Genomic DNA, 25233 nt, shown 5'->3' on the forward strand with positions numbered 1-25233 from the left:
TATGGATACAATTCCTCAAGCAGAGTCAACAAAGGAAGACCATTGTAGTAGCAGAATTTTAATTGAAGAAACGGAGAGCAGGTTTCCATTCGTACAGGAAGTTACCACGTAAAGAAACGTCCTTATGCAAACATTACGTGTTTCCCTTTACCTAACAGTCCGAGGAATTCAGGTCTAGCCCAGTACACGGTCTATTGTCTTTGAACAAAGCCCGCTCGCACCTTGGACTAAATTCTCATTGTTCAATAGTCTTAACAAAGGGTTATCAGGGCAAATCTTAATAACATCGACCCTTACGAAATGGCCTGATGGTTTCGATAGGTCTCAACCACTCAGGGCAAGTATACGTAATGTACATACTATAGCCCGCACACGGAACTCATAATATGGATTCCCTGTGTGGATGGTGGTCCTGGCTCGCCCCTCAGATCCGATCCACCTATCCACCATTCACCACTCCATCATTCCACCTCAACATCATACATCCCCCAATGCAATGAATGCGACTAAACTTAAACTTAAATAAGCTTGTTAATCCTTCTTTTAGGGTGGAAGTTCGTAGAGAGACGAAATATGTTAAAGGTTAAACAGGGTCCGAATGTCCTTGGTTGTTTTGGCACTCCTTATTTACATTGGCGGAGCCGTTTGGCTTGGGAATGTGTTCCAACGTCCCTTAGACGCTTTCTGTAAATGAAATGTTGGCCTGGTTCCATTCCTGTTTTCAATATCTAAAAATAGTCTCCAAAAGACAGCGAGAGTGTGATCAGGACGCCAGAGTAATGCTGAAGTGTACAGTTAAATCACGTGTTGATAACCAACCAATCACTCGCTAGTATTTCAATCACGTAACAACTGGCCAATCGCCTTTTAGTATTTCACTCCCAGGTTAGATGTCCGCCATCCAACTTTAACATTATGTTTGGCGATGTATTCGTCGATCCATTCCATCAATGGTGCGAAGTACTCGACCATTGGCGTGGAGTCGAGGCGATCATGACCCGTGAGCACCGCCAGAGCCTCGGGCCAAGACTTGCTATTCCCCAGGCTCAGGAACTCCCTGAAAACGAAGGGAAACACTTGTAAGCAATTCGTCCATTCTTTAGGCAGATATAATGGTGTTCTCTCTGCCAATACTGATTCATTTAACAGTGTGTTGTCATAGGCGCTTGAAGATAACAGAATCAGTGGCCTCAAACATAAACCAATTAGTTGGCCTCTGATCAGACAGCATTCAGACACATACCAGGGGAGACACCTAGGGAACCCAGCCACTAGTCATTCTCAAAGCAGATCATTGGATATGCTCTCTGCAAAAAAAGATCCCCATCAAGAGAGGTACCGGATGCGTAACAGACGTGTAACGATATCAGCCCCAACAGATTATAATCTATCGATCAGTCACAACAAAACCTACTGAAATATTTGACATTAAAGAGGTAAACTGTATTAATTTTGAAATCTACGCATTCTTTCATGCTTTTTTACACGTACCTAAATTTCCTTCCTGCAGCTTTCGATCCCGCTATATTACACTTGTACAAGGGTCCCGTGTGTCCCGCCGTGTCGCACAGGGACTTGTGAAATTGGAATTGACTCACAAAGGCCACGAAATATCTGTGGTAAAAGAAGATTGTGACCAATTAGGCGGTGCGGGGGGCGTAACTTGAAACGACAGCATTGGTGCACGTTTTTATTTAACCTCCTATAGCAGGTCCTTAAATCGCTTTTGGATCGCTTCTAAAGCCTCGCGCTATCAACTTGTGAAGCATCACCGTAGTAGTATCAGTAGAAGTATTGCCACTTCTTCGTCATGACCTGTTCATAGCATCATTTAAAACCAAGAATCGATAAAGACTAGTTTCTATTAATTCTTGTTATTATACTGATTGAATGTATAGTTTACCTTACCTTATATACGGCACATTGTATGATATGTGAGCCTTGGAAGCCGCATCGAAATCACTCTCACCTCGGTCGACAGGTGGCATCACACCTTGCAGTTTAATCCTGAAATCACAGAATGTTTTCAAATAGACTAAATTAGGTTCACAAGTTTTCCAATAAATGAAGATAAAAGTGGTATTTTTCAATGGAACTCTACTTGTCATGCCATACTGATTTTTTTTTTATTTCGAGCATTTTTTCATACGACGCCCTGATGGCGCAACATTCTTCTAGCTCAACATTCGGTCTTGTCGTTCTTGGATGGCAATCCCGCGCCGTCTAACTGCAAGCTAAATAACTACAGACTCAGGGTCTCCTAAATAGTCGGTACCCTACCAAAATGACCAATGTGTCTCAAATTGAGGTTGTTTCGGCTCTGACCCCATAGCTTACCTCAGCTCCCACCACTTTCTGTTGTAGTTCTCAGGCGTGATAGACTTGTTGAACACCCCCCAGCGCCACTCATCAATGAGCAGGCCAAACGGCAAGAAGGCCACCTTACTCAGAGCCATCTGCATTAGGAAGTTCATGTACGATTCTACAAAAGATACAAATTAACTTGACCTATAGAATCTGCTTGGACATGGACATGCAGCAACACCAATATTGGGTGGCCCAACATTGCAAGCCATGAACATCTCGATAAATTTCGTTATCAACAGGATTTCAACTCTGGATTTGGTGCGTTTTATCTAAGCCTATGCATGAGTTTCATACAAATTTCAAACCTCGCGATCAAATGTTTTATGTGGTTTGCCCGTTGAAGAATACGGGAAAACGCCATTTTCTTGTATTGTTTTGGAGGCGTTCACTCTATACGTTAATTTGCCCTTTTCGTCTCAGATCTATCGATGCCCATGAAAGCTGTTTCCCGAAGTTTGCCCTGATCACCCTTTGATTAGAAAGCAACATAGGCTGAGCGAGCGGGCTTTGTATAAAGACAATTGACCGTGTAGTTGGCTAAGACTGCGTTCTTTTAACTGCGAGGTGAGGAGCAAAATAATGCAATGATTATTTCTTGTAGGAACAAATTGTCGAAGTTACTCACTCTCATCTCCTGAGCCGGAGCCAAGGCCAACCTCCTGCAGGTAACTCGGCGTGAGAACTGACAGTGAACTGATGTCTGCTACCCCCTCGTGGAACCCTGCGTTGGGGGGACCCCGGTAGACGGACGGCTGGTACCGGTATTGCATGAAATACTCAATGTGACCCATTTCGTGGTGAACCGAGACGAAATCATCCATGCTTGGCGTGGTACACTTTCTGATTCTGTAACATGAATTGGCAATGTATAAATGGATTCCAGTGTTTGACATGCTCCAGTGTTTTTTTGGCCACGCCTTGTCCAGCAAACGGAATTCAACTCTGTTTAAAGGGTTAGATCGTGACACAGTGTGCCGCATTGTCAAACCAATTCTGATGTCAGCACCTCAAGCATGCGTAGTCTCTGGTTGTAAGCGGAGCATTTTTGCGACGCATTATCAGTACTTTGGGATGTAATTTCGGTAAGACGGGCATGACCGAACTACAGGTAAAAACATTTTTTGTATGATATAAAACACTGCAGATAAATATCTACCTAAAATCTTTCATTGAAAAGAGGTCAAAAGCGGCACCGTGACACTGCACCCTCCGGCCATCATTGGGCTTCTCAATCAGCGAGTTCCTCCAGAATTCATCGGTCATTTCTTCCAGTCCGAGTGACTTGTAGAAGTTTTCCGCCACCTTGAACATCTGTAGGGGCGTCCAGCCCTGCTCTTGGAGTTTCTCGGTGATGTCGGGGAGAGGCACATCGCCGTACGGCGCTAACAGGTCCAACCGGTTGTTCCATTGCTGCGCCCACATGTTACCTTGAGAGAAAAGAGAAACTTTGTGACGAATTCGTCCCTTCTTTCCCAATTGTTGAGTAGATCGTGACATGTACTTTCCATCTCGTTGTTTAGCAAGCACCACTGGTCTTCGAGTTCGTCACAACCAGCTGTGCTGTGTTTTACTGTAAACTCATCATTTTATATCATCCAATCAAAGTTGTAATTCTTCCACAACTTACATTATTTTGTTCAAATAAATTCATTGACCGTCAACTTTGATTTTATTTTTGTTCAATATATTTGTTGAGTTTGATATTTTCTGTCTTTATATAAGGGAGGTTTCCCAATGTTTTATAAAGGAAAACCTGGTATGAAATTCGTAATTCCTAAATTTCTGCTTGAGGGACACAAATTATGTTCATGTGTTGGAGAGTTGAGATCAGGATTGGGGAACTATGTAAATTTTAGGAAATACTTCACTGGGCATTGTAACGATACATAGAATGTGTAAGTTTCCTGGAGAGTGCTTATACCTAAAAGATGAGCTGGTATGGGGCTGTCTTCCTCCATGTAGTCTCCATAGAGCTCCAGAAGTTTGTGTCTGACGTATGCGTGGAGTTTGACGTACATTGGTCGGAGTTGGTCGTACATTTGACGGGCAATCACCTCGAAGTTTGGATCATCCATTTCACTTAGGCGCCAGAAGTAGCCGAGGTCTGGGTAACCTGGAATTGAATAAACCCAATATAAACGTTACATAAATTGATATCCAGACCTGCCCGAGGGTGGTTCATGCCTTTGTGTTCAGTCATAACTGTCGACCAAATCATCACATCGAAAACAACCCAACGAATGTGAAAACCGCCTTTTCCGCGTTTGCCTCAGTAGTAGAACAAGCCACTATGCCCGTACTTACCATTGTCCTTGGCGCCTTCATCTAAATACCGCACGAACTCAGTATAGCTATCCTTCATGGGTGGCCCGACCGCGTCTCGGTATCCCTTCCAGGCCAGCACAAGGTTGTCGTGGTCCTTATCCATGGCCATGATCCGCTGAAGCTGCTTGGAGCCCAGACATATACCGTCCTCCGTACAGACCTCCGCTCTGTGATAGTAACCCACCATCTTGCCCTGGACAGCCTTCATCAATCTGAAGAACACAAATAATATATTCCGTTATTTTGCCATTAGCTCGCAGTTGAAATAATTCAGGCCTGGCCTGCAAGGTCTATTATCAAAACCCACTCGCACCTAGGCGACCTAAATTTGCGTTTAACTGTTTCATCGACCCCCACGAAACAGCCTTCATGATGGTTCTAGGCCTAGACCGGCAAAGGCAAATGTAATGAGTGGCTGAAGCATGGCCGAGGGTGACTGTCGCAAGCAATCAACGGCTTTTGGCGATGGCTCAAGCAGGTCGCGTGCTCTCCGATTGACAATGAGCAATGATTGCAAACACGAGGGAGGAATATGCAAATACGAAAGTGTCACGTTCTCAGTTTGTGATGTATGCCACGAACTCGTCAAATCGAATGCGGCAAACTTTGACACATCAATTACTGCTAATACCTCTAGTTAGCAGTCGAAAATGTCTCCCTGGGAAAAGTGTAATGATAGATTCATTTTATAAACAGTAGAGTATATTGAAGTAGCTTTTGCCTCACATGGCGTCATCATCGGCCTTGCTGCTTGACGGTTGTCTAACATTTGGCAGAACGGATCACACTATAACAGAACATACTTGACGGTCTCCTGGTCGCGCGGGGTGGCGTCTCTCGACGCCATATCCAGCTGCCGCCTTACGTCCGTACCGAACAACTCGGACCAGAACTTCCTCGCTTCCTTCGCCTTCCCTCGCTTCCAAGCCGCATTGTCTGCTTCTATTCCTTCAAGCTGGAAGTAATACCGGGAAATTACTCTCGAAAAGTGTTTAAGTCACTGTGACTAATTTCCACGTGCGGACAATATAATTATTACTCAGCCTCTTCATCAAGGGACTTCTTGATTAGTAATTCAAAATGGCCGCTTCGCGTAGGCTTCAATCTATAAGCGGACATTGATAAGTTTTCATGCATCCCACCAATTTCAGTGACGTCTTACCTTTTCTTTGTTATATTCAGTATAATTGGTACTAGCTATAAAGTCCATTAAGGTCATATCATGCTCCCGCCGCTCCAACTCCTCATTGTAGCCGAAAAGCCAACTCCTCGCGCCCATCTCGCTCCTGTAGCCCCGGGTCGTGTAGGCTGAAATCAAAAGACGTTTGCCAGAAGTGGTCAGGGGCAATGTGGGCGAAAATAGAGTCAGTAACATCAAGAATTATAATCTCAGCCCTTTGAGCAGTCTTTTGTAAAACACAAAAAAACGTTCATATATCCAAATTAGTCGTGTACGGATGAAACATCGTCATTAATTAGACGAAACAAGATTACTTGAAGTGTAGGAGGTTGTTAAACTCGTAACGGAGCTGATTCTTGTAATATCGAAATGCCAATCACGGCCTGCCGTTGCCGTGCAACAAACTGCGCCGTTTTTCTTCTCACCAATTAAGTAGATCACAAAAAACTAATAAAAAATCTCCGCTTTAAGTAACGAGTGATTGCCGTGGCAAAAGTGGTGTTTCTTTTCAATATTTTCTCAACTGTCAAGAAACAAGTTTGACCTTTGATAATATGAGAGAAAATACCCCAAGAAAATATCTTTCATTTGAAAAGTCATGATCGAAAAAGTCGGCCGGATGTTGTTGAGTATCATCAGTGCATTTGAAATACGTTACCCTCAAGCCCATACCAAGGCGCGCTAGTCTGACATTTGCACTATCACTTTCGGGCTTGAAATGGCTGAGGGTATTTCAAATGCTTTTATTGCATGCATCGAGCTCATCAAACACATTCTGTTCAGCTGAGATGGACGATGAAGCAGTCTTAAGGTCCACACTCTTCTTTTGGTCTGTTCAAAACAGCTCAACCTCCACTCTATACTTAACCGGCGAAGGTTACGTACGACAGACGTCAGATGATAGACTTACAAGCGATGTATCCCAGCGCAGATGGCAGGGCGTAAACCAAGGTGAGCAAGGTAATGCTGAGGGCTGGCGCCGTCCGAATCATCCCGACTCGTCTCTGCAAAGAAAAATCATAGTCGTGTTTCTTTCAGTTATTGTGTAGGCTTTAGACAACAAATTGGGGCTCACATAGGATTCACGTTGTCACTTGTCAAGTGTGACAGAGGAAAGCACCCAGGCTAGTAGGAATGGTGCCACCAATACTATGTGTGCTCTCTTAAAAATATACCAATAGGTTTTTGAGGGGTATTATCCTCCTGGCCAGGTAAACCTAACGTAACGCCAAGGTTGTCCCTTTAAAGGCCTCTGCGACATGATCTTACAGACATCAACCTATGTGTGCTTCCAGCTTTAGTATTATACTATATTAGTATTACCCTCTGAGATACCCTAGCTGCATCGTTCCACTATCTCATATAGCACCAGTTTGTATCGTATGAGAAACAATCAAATATTACTTGTCACAGCATAGTGTAAGAGAAAGGCAATATTCCTCTCGAAAAAACTTGCCAGCTCAGGTTGAAATTGCAAGCATTCTGTGAACAAATGGTGCGTTCCCACACCGAGCAGTAGTTATCTCCGCGTCGACTATCTTGTTTGCGACACTTCTTGGGTTTAAAGTTCCAGGGTCGTTGATAATGTTGAGGGGAAGTGGAGCACAGAAGGGATTGCACATTCCTGATAATTCTCATTACGTGGGTTTGCCCCTCAGCTCACAGTCAAACGAATTCAGGCCGAGCCCAATACACGGTCTATTGTCTTTGAGCAAAGCCTGCTCGCACCTAGGCCTAAATGCCCATTGTTAGACTGTCCTATCGAAGGGTTATCAAGGCGAATCTTGCTAACATCAACCCCGCGTAACAGCCTCCATGAGGGTCGTTAGGCCAAATTACGGAAAGGGCAAATAACCGTAATGTCAATGGTGGTCGACAATGCACCAACTCTTTGGGCTCATGTCGGTTTCGTGACCAAGTCGGTTATTTGAACATAAGTGGCCGCGGTCAGGTTATTATCTCTTTAGCGCCAAGATAAATACTTGATCGTCACATTTACTGTGTAGAATGAGCTGAGTTGGAGCCACTTGGGACCAATCAGGCCGTTATCTAAGGCAAGCATGTCACGGAGCGGGCAGCACGAACACTGAGATGATGAGGGCAATTGTACACCATGGAACAAGAAATAACGAAATATATGGACAGCTTGCAACTCTGGCACCCTCAACATCGCGAGCTACCACAGCCGTCCAGCGTGACCGGTATCGTCCCTTCGCCGTATGCCTCCAATAATCCCCGGTTGCCAATTAAGCCGTAAGTATCCTCAGAAGCCTTTCTTGTAGAAGACAGATTACACAAAGCCACTGAGGCCAACAAAACAAAAGAATCACTTTTCTCTCGGTATAGGATTTCAAAGTCTTCTGCGCTGTGATCCAATTACGTTTAGATGCTATTGCCACTTTAGGCCTATCAAGTCATTTCCAGTGATAGACGTAATCAACATTTGCCCTGATTACCTTTTGTTAAGACTCTCGAACAGTGGGAATTTAGGCCTGGTGCGAGTGGGATTTTTTTTGGTTTGAAGACAACAGACCGTGTAGGGGCTGAGCGTGAATTCTTTGTAGGGGAAGAAATCGTATTGCCCGAATATATTTCTCCATGTGTGCGCCTAGCTTTAGCTGTGAAACGCTGACATTCGGCACAATATCTCGCTAGTCTTTCACCGCCTTCAGTCTAGCATGCTCTCAAATTCTCATTGGCATCATACATTTTCTGCTCCAGCGCAGAAACCAATAGTCGTGGGTGGATTTTTCCCGCTCTTGGTGCGAACCATACGTTCTACATCTTTTGTGCTCGTGCTTCTACTGACATAGCCATTATCAGGAGAGTTGAACTTGATTAATCCTCAACCCACTCAGACTGGACAAGAGCAACCAAAACTAAATAATTTCAGATAAAAAATGCGGTGCTTTTAGCAAATTAATCAGACGCGTGTGGTTTTGTGGTTTATCCCGACTGAGCTCAATTATGAAATAAAATATTGTGGTATCATGATGTGGCGAGGTCAGAAAAGTACTGCAATATCAATATGCAGGTTAGATCCAGCGACATCCCACTCAGAAGGTGAAATATAAAGATGTAAGGTAGGGCACTGATGACGACATTCTTTAACTTTTGTGGACTTGGTGCACGTACGATATCGCTGTCGGAGTACAAAGGAGCGACATAGCTGCTGAAACTAACGTTGCTGTTGGACAAAATGTTTACGAAGGAAATAAGTCTCACTATATTGTTTGAAGTCTGAGAGAACCTGTGAGCCCTCTTTAACAGAAACATACATATGTATACCCATCCTCCTGGCGGTTATATCAGAACCTTCATCGATGTTCTCCTCAGTTCTTAAGCCGACCGGTAGGCGGCGTCAGGGATATGAGCCATCCGCCTCGAGGACCGACGAGGAGAGATTCCGCTCTTTCTCTTGGCTGAGTACCCCGGTGATGTCTGATCGAAAAGACAATAATTTACCCCTTGATATTCTTCCTGGGCGAACCATTTCAACTCTTTAGTTTGACTCTAACATCAAATCACAAATTTGTCAATTTCTTAAGGCAAGGAAGTTGTAGAAGGTCGATGCAATTGACAATGTCAACATTCAACATTTTCACCAGCACCAGCTTTCAGATCGCAGTAAAAACCATCGATTGTTGTTTCTAAGTTCTGTTGGTGGTGTACCATGGAGGTCTTGGGCATGGTTAGTGAGCCCTTTTATTTCGTTAGCCAACCTCAGAACATAAACAATAGTACTTGGATTTAACCAAAACAATGAACATTATACACAAGCTGGCATCCAGGTGGAAGGTAAATGAAATGCAACACTGGTTGGTATATGCCATCGGCCTGTGTATGAGATTATTTGTTGATGTGGCCTTGGTGCCACGTCTACACCAAGCGCTGAACATTTCATTTAGCTTTCACCTGAATGCGAGCTTGTCAGTAATGTTGATTCTTATGGTAAAGTCCGCGTATTGGTGGAGGGATGATGCTGTCTTGGTGACCAATCAAGATGATTTTACAAGCGATATACGAACGAGAGGGCTTGGAAATTCATATTCCCAGTGCTTTCTGGGTGCGATCCTTCACGTCATGTTTAAGCCATTACAAATTATTGATATAACCTTGGAGATTAGGCTAACCAAGATGCATGAATCTCCTACCCGATATTACCCATTAAGGCTAACCTAACAGTCTTAGGATGGGTCCCGGAAGGGGTTTTCCTCGCTGGAACGGGCTTTCGGTGGTATTTCTAGAAGACATAATGTGTGTATACGCAGTCGCCTCACAAGGTTAAACGGTCCCGAAGCGAACCAAGCTATCATGTTCAGAACCATTTTTCTGTTCGGTTGGTGTAAATGGAAGTTTCAAAATAGGCTACATGTAATTTTCCTCTTTCCAGTTGAGTGCCTCTTGTGTTGGACTGACTCTAACTTCACAGGCTCTGTTGATTTCCACGCCATGTCATAAACGGCGATTTTGTTTCCCCCACAATAGACTTTGGAACGAGTTTACAATTCCCCATTAAGAACCAAAAACGGTTGACGAAATTGACGAAATAAGTGGCATTGTTCACTGGATTTATAGTTGAATGCGATCAAACTACGTCATTTCCGATCGGGATTGTGAATTCTAACTTAGACGTTCACCACCAGGGGCGCTAATCAGGGAAGCGGGATAGTTTGTTTGCCTTTTTGAGTATACATGTATAGCTGTAGCTAGAGGGGCCCAAGGATGCAAATGTCAAACGATGTTTCCCCCTTCCCTAATACTAGCTCCGAGCCTGCAGTACAAAACAACATGGCACAAAACCGCGCCAAGTCTATCTGAATCCTTTAGGGTGAAGAAGTATGGAAACAAAAGAAACACTCAAGAAGGTATTGCCTTCGTAACAGTTGTAACATTTACTCTTCTATGTCTCATATCACCAGACTGAGAGTATATACAATAGTCAGGTTCTTCACTTTCCCACTATATACCGCCGGGTATCATTTAAGACGGCCCAACACCGCCTCTCCTACTATTTAATAATATCAGAGTCTAGTAATATGCTTGCAGGGTAAAATATTACTTTGTAGTAGGTATCCGGTCTCCTCTTAAATAGCAAGGCCTATTTTAAAAAACCAAACGTAATTTTTGTTTTGCTTGGGGAGACGTTTTTTTCGTTTGCAATGACAAGATTTCGCTCTTGTAAAGCTTTTGGGTTCACTGTTGTTTGCATCGCTAAAGGTCTTCATAATACATTTAAATCAAAACAATAATACACAGGCAAAAGTTTCCATCATAATATCGATGACGGAGATTAACCATCGTGAATTCTATCATGGGCCATAGGTTCTATCATCCTATCATAGAATCGCTAGTAGCAACACACGGCCGTATATCTACAATGGGCCCTTTATCGATTCTATGATAGACTATGATAGCCTCCATCATAAGATTTTTGACGGGCCAGCATGAAATATCATTTGAACTGGTCGTGAGCTATTATAATTTTCCAGAATTTACTCCAAAGGTTTTTTTCCCTCACCTCGCAGTTAAAAGAATTCAGGCCTAGCCCAATACACGGCCAATTGTCTTTAAACAAAGCCCGCTCGCACCTAGGCCTAAATTCCCAATTTTATATCGATGAAACAGGACGACAATTACATATGCACATCAAGGAACATAAACTTTCAGTCTCAAAAACACATTCAAAATCGGAAAAGCCATCAAAGAGATAATGAGTCTAAAATCCCCAATAATGCTTTGTTTTATATTACTCAGTCAAAGAAATGTTCCTCTTTATTCCCGTCTTAATTCGAAACGAACGGATATACTGCTCTGTAAAAGTGTCACACCCCGGGGAGTTAGAGTTTAACTTTTATCTAAGTAGTAAAATCCTCCAATCACAGTTACAACTATCGTAGTAAATATCTAAAAGCATCCATGAGGCCCAGACAAAATGATTGTAATCCAAGAGCCCTTGGTACAGATACAAATGTATTTTATTTTGATCAATTGTTTTATTTCCATTAGAAAATATTTGCCCGTGCTCAGACCCCCCCCCCCCCCAAAAAATAACGTAAAAAAATGACAGGGCTTCAAGGAAGAAAAAATTCCAGCTCGCACCTGGGCCTAAATTCCAATGTTCTACTGTCTTTTCAAAGGGTTACCAGTGCAACTTTTGATAATATCGACCCCCACGGAACAGCTTGCATGGGTGTCGATAGGCCTAAATCATCAAGAGGTAACAAACGTTATGATTTGCTGAGACGTAATTAGCTGACCTTGGAGACGTAATTAGCTGACCTAAGAAGACCAGTTCCGATCGATACCTCCGTGGTTTTAGCCTGGTTGGTGGAATGAGGCAGGGCACATCCGGCGCTGGTGGTGCTTGAGACAAATGAGATTTTACAGTGATCATACCTGCACGAATTTCTTTGATGTGACTTCTGAAACCTCATTGGAGTAGACTGCAATTATAGATCGTCGCTGATAGCCATTAGTGACCTTTCGCAAGCACGACAGAGTTAAGCCAAGATGCATCTATTGTACGCGCATACTTACACAATAGAATGATATTTACCAATTGCACTCGCTGGCCTAACCAGTGATTGCCAAAGCTCAATTAGGCAGGTTTCGCTGCGCTTACGAAGAGCTATGATGTAGGTTTCCTGTTTGGTGGAAACTTACAGTCACTGTTAGGTTTCGCGACGGCCCACGCAATACGATAGTTATATCACACGTCGCTGCAAGAGAAATCTCTTAAAACACTTCATATTTTTCTTTACCCGACGGGAAAGTTTCATGAACGTCAATCATCCTGATAGAATCATCCTTATTCTTAGTAAGGATACTAAGTTGTCAGACGGCAGCCTTAACTACTGTTTCATACGTGGTTGCCATGCGGACAAGGCCAGGGAAAGGATAAGGCCAATCTCGAGGATGCACGAAGCGCAGGCATGACAGGCCTAGCTAATTATTACGCAAAATAACAAGCCATTATGGAAGAATTGAGCGAATTTGAGAAATCGACGGATGCCATTACATGTTACTAAGTTACTTATTGTCACTTTAGTTGCAGCATTGGGTATTCCGACATCCGGGGCTGTCGCTGGTAATGTCATCCTAAACACTATACACGGTAATTATGTAGTTTTATGTTATATCGCACTGTATCATCGCATTCTTAGCGTCTCGGTATGTTTACCGATTATACTCCGTTCGCGTTTGATAAACATTTAGTTATATGTAAGGTAAAGTGTTTTCAGATAGATCTGGACAAAGGTTCTTGGCTGACCTCTTGTCACTAGTCTGTAATAGTGCACGTGATCACAAATAGTCATGCTACACAGCCGGTGTGATATGTATATAGTTGCCAGGCTCTTGTTGACACCGTGAAATAGCATTAATTAGGCTTACCAATGATAATCTAGTGTTGTGCAATACCAATTTCTGTGGGTAAATGTGATCTGGTCACATTCCTGAGTTTAGCTAGTACCTTTGGCCAGTACGATATGAAAAACACTATACACCTTTCCAGAAATGGGGCGCTGAGTGTCCGAAATAGTGATGTCATAAGGGGAAACTAGGCCTTATGGTGGAGGGACAAAGGAGATAGTCATGGTTGACCAACACACTCGAATGCCTTTAATGACGGACAAGGGGGAAAAAGATTATAGTTCCAATGTAAGCCACCAATTTCGGGAAGCATGTATAAGTTGGTACAATTACAGACCTCGTGAAATTATAGCCTCAATGTGTACTGCCAGCTGGAATGTTATGGGAGTTATCCACATCCAAGTGGGTAATATTTCTTATTGCACCTGGTATATGAAATATCTTTAGAAACGGCCTCCGCTCGCATTCTACTTAATAATACTTCGTGCTTATTCTTGTCAAATAAGAGTTCGTTTACTTTGAGTATGTGATATTAAATTGTAACTTGGCAAGAGGAGATTTAAAGCGGTTTGGGTAGCCCAGCGGATGGCTTCACCGTATAGGATGAAATCATCGAAACGGAACGACATTGTCGAAAAGAAACCAAAACGATAACATGAGAAGTTCTATGGATTTCAAGAAGAAGCAAACTCAGCCATGTTTCAACAAATCGATATTGCCGTCAGAAATATGGGCAAAGATATTCCATTATGTTTTTTCCCTTTACCTCGTAGAGAAAAGAATTCAGGGCGAGTTCAATACCATGAATACACGGTCCATTGTCTTTAAACAAAGCCCGCTCGCACCTAGGCCTAAATTCCCATTGTTCTGCTGTCTTATCAAAGGGTTACCAGGACAAATCTCGACCCCCTTGAAACAGCTTCAAAGGGGTCGATACGTCAAAATCAGCAAAGCCAATTTACCGTAATGTCATTTTCCGGTTCGCTCGTCTGTTTTTGATAAAGCGAACTTGATATCGAAACACTACTGTCAAAAAGCTCCCATTGGTTGGAGACCCATTGATTCGTAACGAGATACTAACTCAATAGAAACCAATCTTCTTCGACCTTTGGAAAAACTTTGGTGAGTTCAAAGGCGGATGATTATCATGACAAAGAAGATTAAACTAACCGGAAATATCGTCCAGCAAATAACTTCCTGAAGGCATGTTGCGAGATGACCTCTATTTTTCAATACATTTACCCTGTAGTCGGAGGAGTTAAAAACACATTGCTCATTTGACGTACTAAATACAGGCAGATGACGCTCAATCAGCGCCCACGTTGTCAGAAGGAGGAGCCTCGTAGCCTGGTGGTTAGCACTGCGGGCTACCCGGCAATAAGGCTGATGTTCCGATCCCGGCGAGATCACAGAATTTTTATCATGGATAAACCGGCGTGGAATCGATAATCTAAAATTTCCCTCGGTCAGACAGCCCTCCAAGGTTCCTCATTTATATCTAGTGTCTATGCCATGGCAAGTAACTTACTCCACCAAGTGGAGAGACCTGTGGGTAGCTCACGTGGACTCTCTGCCACACTCTGATCGGCCTTTAATCAGGGCTACATGTTATATGTCATTCATAGCTCTTCGTAAGGGTTGCGAAACCTGGCTACTGTTTATTTACTTAAACTTCACGTAGTATTCTGAAGTGGAACGTGCCATGACAATGTCTCTGTGATGATGTGACAGTGATGATGATATTCCCATTGCCTTTATCAGTCATGTCAACAATCCAATAATTGCCGTTCTAACCAGGTACACCCTTTGATTAAGTTCAGAGGGTTCGTGACACTCTGGTCCCAACGAGAAAGTAGATCTGACGAAAGGTCATCCGAAACCTTCTTTACACACGTATACAATCTGGCACGGGTCCCCATTTTGCGAGTTGTTGCCATTTCGGGCGACAACCCCCTCGAAACTCCCCGATTCGACTATGTAGATCGGCGTATGCACGTAAATACACTGGAATATGGGGGACCACCTCAGACGTTACACCGGCAGTTTTGTGTTTTCAGACTGTCACTGAGCTCTCTTTCCTCCTTTCGCAAGATGTACGTTATAATTAATTCAATCAGCATATTCCTTGATGTTTATTTGTTTAAGCTGAACATGAATGCATCTTAATTAAAATGACCTGTCTATCAAATTACCTTTATTTGCCCCGCTTACGTGCGAGTTACATGGCCAGGTTTCGGCAAGGTTGATGAGCTACGGGAACAACGAAGTGATGTCGTGATATGAGATTGGCTTCGTCGTGCAAGACAGAGAATAGGCAGATTTCGCAAGGCTTATGAAGAGCTACTGTTAAACCGGCTAGTTTGTATGCCGTAGATCATGGAGGAGAGACGAACGAGTCGTAAACACGTTTATTCGAAAAGAAAGAAACTTACCCGTTTGGGGTTGGCGGGATCGGTGTCGTCTAGGCTGGTGGAGATGAAAACAAGACCCAGGATAGAATTGGTCCCCGGCTTATAAAGGATCTCCAACGGAAACAATATGACACCCGTGAGACCAGGACAGATGCACCCAGCCCGCATCCAACAATTCTTAAAATGTGACAGCCGGGTACCGATACCCGACAACTGTCCATTACTCTTTTTCTGTGCACCCTCCGCTTCATCGGAAATGATGACTTTAATGACTGATTCGCTGAGAATGTCTATTCGTTACACTGCTTTGTCGCAAGTCGAGTTCCATCTCAAATGCATGACATCACGTAGTCGTATCCAAATGTCCTGAGAGGTTAATTTCGTATTTCGTTGTGGCGGTCGCCGAACTATGTAGATTACGTTTCTGTACCTCGATCCTGAAGACCCCTGCATGGGTGTATGTTGATCGCGCTCCGCTTTTCCGGAAAGAGCAATTATGTGGCGAAGGACAGGAGGTACCAACATGAGAGCGAGACCATACAAAGCTTGTATGCCGACCGACAGGGCATGTCGATTTGAAAGGAATTTAGTCTAGGCAGGCTCTCCCGTGGTTTCACCCGAGTCGTCGGATGATAAGTGGTGGCCATCTTGGAACTGGTACAAAACTGTCTTGCGGAGGTCACCAAAACAAATTCTAACGGTCAAACTGGTATTTGGGAGACTCATCCGTGTGGGGTTGCCGGGACCGGTGTCGTCTAGGCTGGTGGAGAAAAAACTAGACCCAGGATAGAATTGGTCCCCGGCTTATAAAGGATCTCCAACGGAAACAATATGACACCCGTGAGACCAGGACAGATGCACCCAGCCCACATCCAACAATCCTTAAAATGTGACAGCCGGGTACCGATACCCGACAACTGTCCATTTCTCATTAGACTTGAAAAGAATATTGAGCGTACACAACGAACGACGAAGAGAAAGTTTGTAAATAAATTTTGTAGAGAATTTTCTTTAATGAATGTGCTGTAATTCGGTACAAACGGCATAAAAGAACATTTCTGATATTCGTCAAACTTCCAGAAAGATACTTTTTACTAAAATTGAGTAGGCGAAGGACAAACATGTTGACGGATTCGATTCATCCCATGATAATTCCGTTAAGCGTCCCGCGGAGAGAGTATGCTAAAGATAGCATGTCAGCGGGATTCAACAGCCGTCAACGCTGAATCCGATCGATTTTCTCAGAAGTACGTGGACGTAGTTTTTTATCACCTCAATCGATACTCTAATACCTTGAAATTCGATGCTTACCAAATAAGAAAACAAACAAAAAAAGTTTTTGTTGCACGTTACCGATAAGGCCGAAGTTACATAGACCTCATTCGTTCATTTACCACGAGTCACTTTCCGGGTTTTTCTTTCATTCCTCGGTGAATGCACGCCACAAGGCCGTGCATTCACAGGGGAAAGAAAGCAAAAGGGGAAAATGAGTCCTGGGAAATGAACGAATGAGGTCTATGTAACTTCGGCCTAAGGCCTCGATTATATTGAGTTCACGTTGTCACGTGTAACGTGTCACTGTTCACTTTTCATGCGTGACATGAAGAATGAACAAGTCATTTCCAAAGAGCGGGCTACATACGATTCACGATGTCACTTTTCATCCTCACGCCGTGTATTCAAACCCAAGTCGGTCAACTCGTGACAAGTGAAACATGACAAGTGACAACGTGACGCACTATATAACTTCGGCCTTTGTTGTCGGTGGCAGTTCATTCTCCGAAGAAGAAGTTTCGATGAAGTTTATGTCTTTTTACCGCTTCACGCGCCGCATGTACACAACCACTTTGCACCTCCAGTATCCGATCAAGCATTGTCCGTATAACCCTTTGATAAGACAGTAGAACAATGGGAATTTAGGCCTGGTGCGAGCGGGCTTTGTTAAAGACAATGGACCATGCACTCGGTGAGGCATGACTTCTTTTACCTGTGAAGTAAGGGGGAAATTAACGTACTGATCTTACGATTTGCAACTTCGTCAAAACATGTTTCAGCAATAGTCGGATACTGTGAACATTCGTCCATTCCACCTCGTTGCTGTTTTCCTTGACCCTCCCCCCACCCTCTCGTTTGTTTCTTTAACTTATCACATCGTTTGGCATATTAAGCGAGCCCTGATGACTACTTCATTATTTCCGCTTGTCAGTTGCCTCGCTAATCACGGTCGGTTCAGAGTCGCTTCCTATCAATTACCGGCCGTGATGACAATCGATTCATCGACGCAGACTTCTGATTTGGTGCACTTTATCACGTCTTAATAATTATTTACAAAGAAACAGGTCCATTCAAGAGGCAATGTATTATCCATCTCTGCAGAAAAGGTTTACTGTACTTCTGCAGGCGCTCTCGTGAAAGGAAAAACATTTAAAAACTCCTCGAGCGGATTCGAACTACGAACCCTAGCACACGATCCTTACCGTCTTACCCACTATGCCATGAGGCGTTGGTGTCAATGAACATATTTTTTGGTTTTTAATTTCAAGTACGAGCACGTGAAACATATCGGACGGGCGGTCGTGTTATCTAACTTGGCCGTAAGGGTTTTTATACATGCCTGTCAGCTTTAAGTTAACGGCAGCGTTAGTTACAAAGGTTGTTTTGAACAACCGGTGTGCAAGGGATAGTAGTCCTAGGGCTGATAGTCCTTGTAACAATAGCCCGCATTGCTAAATGTTTTGGTTAGGGTTAGCGGTACAATAGATCATGCTGCTTATTTGGTCAAATACAATGCTACCGGACTATGACTCCAGGGGGACTATATCCGCTGTCACACCGGGCATGTTTAAGTCTCGTCATCCTCGGTTGAATGGCGCAAGGTTCCCGGATGCGAGCGGCGAAAAACATTTGTGTGACGTCAGAATGATGTCATTTTGTAAGGAAATATAGCCATCTAAAAATAAATAAATGCAAGTTTATACAGAGACATCCCTGGATGTTTTGGCTCACAAATGAAGACAATTTTTTTTTGGAATCCATGGAATACTTCTGATGGGTAATCCTTTATCGATAGAAAAATCTCCAATAACGGAATAGGAATCATGCGGTGGCCAACCAATCGGAATGAAATGACCCAAAAGAAACGAAATGGGCGATACCAAACGAAACGATACGAAATGAACTAGCTACCAATACATAGATCTTTCGAATTGAATTAGAAATAGCAAATAGTAACTAAGGAAATTCTGAACCATGACTCTTGCTAAAGATTAATTTCTATCGCGAATACAATGTGGAATATAATGTAACATACGGTTGGTCGGAGACGATTTTTCGATATTTCAAAATTCATGATAACAAAGTGAAAGACGATTACTGTAAAACACAAAGCTGCGGACTTGAGCATGACTCCTACTGAACAAATGGTTCTACGTATAATCAATATAAAGTACGAGGCGCCATCGTCAACTACGAACCTCCATTCGGACAACGGGAATGCTGATGTCATTTCGACAAGTTCGTTTTCATTTCGTTTCGTTAGTTTCATATCGGGTTTCATCATAACCTCCAAATCGATATGCAGGAAGACAATTCTGGTCATGGGTTTCAAAGTCATCTTGTTTGATAGAGTCGAAATGATGGCCACAGCATGATGGCCACGATTTCATTTATTTTTATGTTCTTCTTTTTATTTAAGGTTTCGTTCTGCCAAGAGACGTAGAATGGACAGATGTATCCAGTCGTAGTCGATATATTGTTGTCAACACGATATTTCAAACTTACAGTCCATTTCACAAAGAATGGCACTCTTATTTTTAGGGAATTTCATATAGAAAATTCAGCAGTTGAACAAAATGTTTTTTTATTTCATTTGAAACTCCGGACTCGAATCGGACAATATATCAGAACGACCCATACCGAAACATTACCCCAACAAATATTGGCGTATATCTGGGTCGGCACAAGAGGCTGCATCTAGGTTCCATACAATTTTAGCTAATGCATCCAGGAGAATCAAATTTCGAGCCTAGCATGAGCCGAATGAGGCAGACCTCCGAATTTACCAGGTGTGACTTGTCCCGAGATGCGTGATTTTTTAAAATTGCCGAAAAACATCGTGTTGCGTGACGGAAACTCTTGTTCATCTGATAGTGAGCTTCGTTAAGCACGATTTGCATCACGTAGAGAAAAAAATGCACCAATTTATTCTGTGGGTAAAAAAATTGCAAAAATGTGCATGGACTGATTTCCTTTGTGCGTTACTAAGCTACCGGGGGGTTAATCTACCTCGGAATTTAGTGCGTTTGATGCCGGTGTAATGTTTTTGAGTGTTTCTGTTTTTGAGTGTTTCCCCTCATTGTTTGGGAACGCTCAAAAATAGATTGACGAGTTTTTCTGTGTATCCCCCCTATTGAAAAGTCGTGGTCTCTCTAGCTGCCTATTGTTTGGAAACACTGACACATGGGGAACAACCACAGATGTTACACCGGTCGTTTCTATTCAACCGATATTTCACGCATATGCGACGAAACTTGGTATTCAAATCATTTATATATCGACCTACACAACGGTATTGTTGAAATAAGCACGAAGTACGTATCATCTGTTCAAAATTATGAAGTCTCTTTAATATATCCAAGCTCAAATTACAAATTTTGAACGGATGAACATGATTTAAAACTAATGAAGAAAACCAAAACTACATAGATAGAGTAATATAAGTGCGTTGGATTAAAGTACGAATCCAGTGTAGTATTTCGAATCTAATTGGCTTTTTGCCGGGTGTGCGCGTCATATTAGTATAAATCACTGTTAACTGAATGTATTTGATAGCCGAGGATTCTATTTCACCAGTTCCATATAAAGGACTTGGATCAAATAACGGTTTGTTTCTAAATGCCGTTTGCATATCTAGTATGCCTTTTAGGCTCAGTAATGATAGTCTGGGAAGCCGTCCTTACAATTCCAAAAATAAAAAAGTCTCTATTTTCATGACAAATTGTTCATTTTAGCAGAGCCTCGGAAATTGTGCGAATACGTAAGGCTGAGCCGCTTAACGTAACGCTCAATCAGGTCTTAAAGCTGACATGCATGCATAAAAACCCGAACGGGCCAAGTCAGAAAACACAAACGCCCGACCACAAAACGGCCAACTGCACTTGAAACAGGATAGACACACAGAGTGTAGGGCAACTCAACCACTGTCTTGATCACATTACAGAGAATGGCCCGGAACTGGCCAATAGTGGTTACACACTGGCCACCTGGCGGGAGCTTATACGTAAGAATAACGTATATGACGGAAGTTGGTCATAGATTCTCAAACATGGAATATTTTATTGAATTAAATCTGCTTGTCCATACTAACAAATTTGTGTATTTTATGACTGAAAAGAGACAACTCATATGAAATACCAACTGTTAGATTTTTGCGTCGTTAAAACACTAAAACTTATTCCAAGCTGAAGATCCTGCCATTCCAAAATGCCGGTCAAGAATTACTAAAATAAAAAAGTTTAGAATTAGGCCCCCAGCAGCGGCTGCCTCAGCGCCACCACGCGCGGCCTAATGGTATTAGACTACCAGAGACGGGTCTCGCTTGACTGCACAAACAACAAGTTCATTGACGAGACAGGTCACTGAGACGCTCTCGTGTAAGGAAAAAATGAAAAAATATTCCTCGCGCGGATTCGACCTCGGAACCCTCGACACTTGATCTTTGCCGTCTTACCCACTATGCCATGAAGCCGTTGTTGTATATGAAAATATTTTTCAGTATGTCTTTTCACGTACAAGCTTGAAAGAATGGCGTCTTTTGTGCCATCTGTACCATTTTCAGGTTCAAAGTGGCCTTTAAAATTTGCCCTTTTACAATATTGGCTAAGTGAATTCATAAGATACATAATCAGGAGATGAACATGACACCCTCTGATGATTATAGAAGCACACAGCTATTTCTCGAGTTTTAAAGATGCAAAACAATTTCCCGCTTTGCTAGTATTAAAACCATGCGTGTATTGAGGAACTGTCAGATGAGGTGGCATTCGATTTCGATTATCACGCGAGGTCGCAATGGCTACGTGAACTGATTCTGTTGGTGAATACGGTGGCGCCACTGTGGCCTGCTGGTTGTCTATCATATCTAACATGGCGGACGGGCGTTAGTGTTTTCTAACTTGGCCGTTAGGGTTTTTATGCATGTGTGTCAGCTCAAAGGTGTTCAAATGTGTCTGCTTATTCCTAGCGGTTTCAAGAACGCTCATTTTTCAGCACAGGAACCGTAATTACTACGCCGATCTTAATGTAATTAAAAAGTAAAGAATTAAGCGCCCGTGCGGACTTCCTCGCAGCGACATTATCTTAATTTTGACGGATTGTCAGATGCCATCAGGCCACTTAACTAATTTATTCCAGATTAAAGTACAGCGTGATCACTCGCCACTATTTAAAATTGCAGTTTGAAGGTCGGTTCTAGTAAACAATTCATCTTTGCTTTTGATTTATTTTATAGATTTTTAGCTTTAATTAAAACGCGGCCCAAACATTATATCATTTATACTGGTTCTGTAGTGACACATTTTATTGAAAAGTATGTTATTTTGTTAGAAAGAAATGTATGATGTTATTTCAGGCATTTGGATCGTTCAAACTCAAATTGTATTGTAAAATATTCTACGGTAGTGGATATGTGGTTTTAATTGTATATCCGAAAATACAAAAAATTCAACCGTACTTGTGAAGTTTGCAATCAATGGGGGTGGACAACCCTGGTATTCGAGGATGAGACAAATACCATTAGACAGTTTTCGCAAAGCCCCCGCAACGCCAACTCAGACACCGATCCCATTGTTCAACGTCCTAATCACGATATCGAACAATGGGTTAGGTGTTCGAGTTGGCGTTGGAGAGGATTTACGAAAATCCCTCCACGCATCAGTCGGTATCAAAGCAATTGGTGGATCATAAATTCATACGGGAGTTTCTAAATGGAACCCCATGGCGGACCCTATTGTCCACAATGTTCCCTGCATGTTAAGAACGGGGTGAAACTTGAAGCTTAGGAACCTTATCTGTATACAACGTGAGGAGTTTGTTAAAATGTGTAGGTTTTGACGGTAGAGGTGGAGGTTGTTGTCATCCGACTTCACCAATTTATCTAAAACCTTCCTGGAGACGAGTTCGGATGAGCTGCTCAATCAGCACTTTGATTTGTTCAACCCTTGATATCGGATATATTGTGGAGAAAATGTCGCTTGAGCGCAATGTGCTAACTCGACATCAAACAGCAATAACGAAAATGACTTCGAAAAATAAATGTTTGTTGTTGTAATTTTGTTCGCGCCAATTTAGAAATCACTTTGCTTCCCATTTGAATCAATCAATCAACCAGCAGGTTAACACCGTGTTTGTCATTAAGAAAAGCTAAGTGAAATAAGCGGTATTTGTTCACCAGGATTTCAAATTAAACCAGTCTGGAGTTCAACTCGATTTCCTAAATCTTTTTTACTATACTTCTTGTAACTAGACGCCACATGTGCTCAGTTAATGGACAGAAAGTTGACGCCAACGGGAAGAGAATTGATTCAGGCATGTAAACAAGTCATGGTGCGACATCAGAAGAAAAGTGACATCGTGAATCGTATGTAGCCCGCTCTATAGGGAAATGGCGTGTTTGTTCTCAATGTGACACGTCACAAGTGACAACGTTAACTCCATGTAAACAAAATCCAAGACCGCGATTATGTTTTTTCACGTTTTCACATTGTAACGTTTCATTCTTTACTTTTCATGAGTGACTTGAAGAACAAACCCGCCTTTTCCAAAGAGCGGGCTACATATGATTCACGAGGTCACTTTTCACCCCCACGTCGTAATTTCAAACCCAAGTCGGTTAACTCGTGGCAAGTGAAACATGACAAGTGACAACGTGAATCCTATATAACTCCGATCCTGTGGTATAAAACCATGTATAAAGTCAGGACGAAATATCTCTGCAAACGAATTAACGATAACACCCATAACACATACCACGAGATAAATATATTTTCATATCTCATTTACAAATGATACTTCACACTCAATGAGTCATTTCTGAAGGCTGCTGACAGAGAAGGAGAACGATCAAATATGTTACTGTCCATGTTGATATCGAGAGTAGGACAAATTTACTGTTTTGTGGCGTTCGTTGAACAAGTTTAATGTACATGTTCTACATAAGGATACAAAATGTATTTTAGTGCTTTTCATATCATTCTGGTCAAAGGTATTATAGTTGAACTCAGGAATGTGACCAGATCATCTTTACCAAAAGATAGTGGTGTTGCACAACGCAAGATTATCCTTAAGGTAGGACCAGCGAATGCTCTTTCACGGTGTCAACCGGCTGTCTAGGGCTGTGGAACATTACTACTTTTGATCACACTATTACAGTTTGATGCCATGAGCGAAGTCAACCAAGTGGCCAGATACGGCAGAAAAACACTTTACCAAACCTTTGATGATAAACGCGTAAGGTAGCGATTATATAGAGTGCACGTTTTCACACGAAACGTGTCATCACTGTTCATTTTTATAGCGTGACATGAAGAATGAACAAGTCATTTCCAAAGAGCGGGCTACATACGATTCACGAGGTCACCTTTCACCCTCACGTAGTGATTTCAAGCCAGTTAACTCGGGAGAAGTAGAACGTGATAAGTGACAACGTGGATCCTACATAACTCCGGCCTTGGCGACATTTCAGAAGAAGGTCTTCATATTTCTTCTGTACGGTTTTGAATTAAATTGTCATCGTGATGTCAGTGTTTATCAAAGCCATTCATGATAGTGTGTGTCTATGTCTAATTTCGCAATTCATTTTGCTCAAACATTAACCACTCATTTGAGATTGATAGAGCGAAGGGAACACTTCGCGAAACCTTGCTTCAACCAGAAAAAAAGCGATCAAGCCATATAAAAAAGATCATAACACTGAAATATTCTCGTCCTACCTTAATCCTCAAGTTAAAACGTGTGTCTTCAAGCTTTATAAAAATATCCTTTTCGAAAGTTGAGACCGAGTTAGTTTCTCCCGTTCGATGCTACGTCCTTATGTATCGCTAACTATTTGAAGAAAGGCGGTAGAATCGCTCGCTCATAGGCAGTTCGCGATATCGGGTACTGGAGACAATATCCTCGCTTGTTTCGTACGCACTAAAGTCACTCAAATCTTCATGATTATAGGCTGTTTCCAATACGGGGAGATCAACGACCGGGTTTATGTATAAGATTGATTGTGCCACAAGGGGGCAGCACCACGTGGTAGAGTACTTAATTTGGGTGGTGTTTTGGAGTTCAATATAGCATTGTGGCTTCAGGTCCGCCCGTCACGTGACTTATATTCGGACACACTTGAGACCTTTACTCATTTTTCAAAGTACACGTGCGCATCTCCCTACACGCGCGTATTGATACTTGAAGTAGATCCTAAAAACATCGTGCTCACAAATTATATTGATGCAAGCTTTTTAATTAAAAGCGTCTAATTACATGTGTTTTAAAAATCACTCGAACTTCACGAAGAAGAAATTGTGTTATATT

The 25233-nt window shown here is 42.5% G+C and overlaps 1 protein-coding gene across 1 annotated transcript; it reads right to left on the reverse strand.

Annotated features, from left to right (window-relative positions):
* Positions 1–24843, reverse strand: LOC135489395 (angiotensin-converting enzyme-like). Its single transcript, XM_064774738.1, has 12 exons — positions 24645–24843; positions 6783–6876; positions 5855–6000; positions 5496–5647; positions 4672–4904; positions 4289–4480; positions 3524–3794; positions 2993–3213; positions 2338–2482; positions 1909–2007; positions 1492–1614; positions 1–1057 (listed from the first exon to the last, which is right to left on the reverse strand). Exons 2-12 carry the CDS (start codon positions 6862–6864, stop codon positions 868–870), a joined length of 1854 nt encoding a protein of 617 aa, XP_064630808.1. The 5' UTR covers positions 6865–6876; positions 24645–24843; the 3' UTR covers positions 1–867.
* Between the last annotated feature and the right edge of the window lie 390 nt (positions 24844–25233).

The sequence above is a fragment of the Lineus longissimus genome, chromosome 6 (assembly GCF_910592395.1).
Source record: "Lineus longissimus chromosome 6, tnLinLong1.2, whole genome shotgun sequence".
NCBI lineage: Eukaryota > Metazoa > Nemertea > Pilidiophora > Heteronemertea > Lineidae > Lineus > Lineus longissimus.

Excerpts from the sequence above, each read along its gene's own strand:
- LOC135489395 (XM_064774738.1), bottom strand. The coding sequence starts at position 6,864 with ATGATTCGGACGGCGCCAGCCCTCAGCATTACCTTGCTCACCTTGGTT. Across the intron at positions 4,905-5,495 it reads CGCGACCAGGAGACCGTCAA|ATTGATGAAGGCTGTCCAGG; the intron begins GTATGTTCTGTT and ends TGTGTTCTTCAG. Across the intron at positions 1,058-1,491 it reads GCTGCAGGAAGGAAATTTAG|GGAGTTCCTGAGCCTGGGGA; the intron begins GTACGTGTAAAA and ends CTTCGTTTTCAG.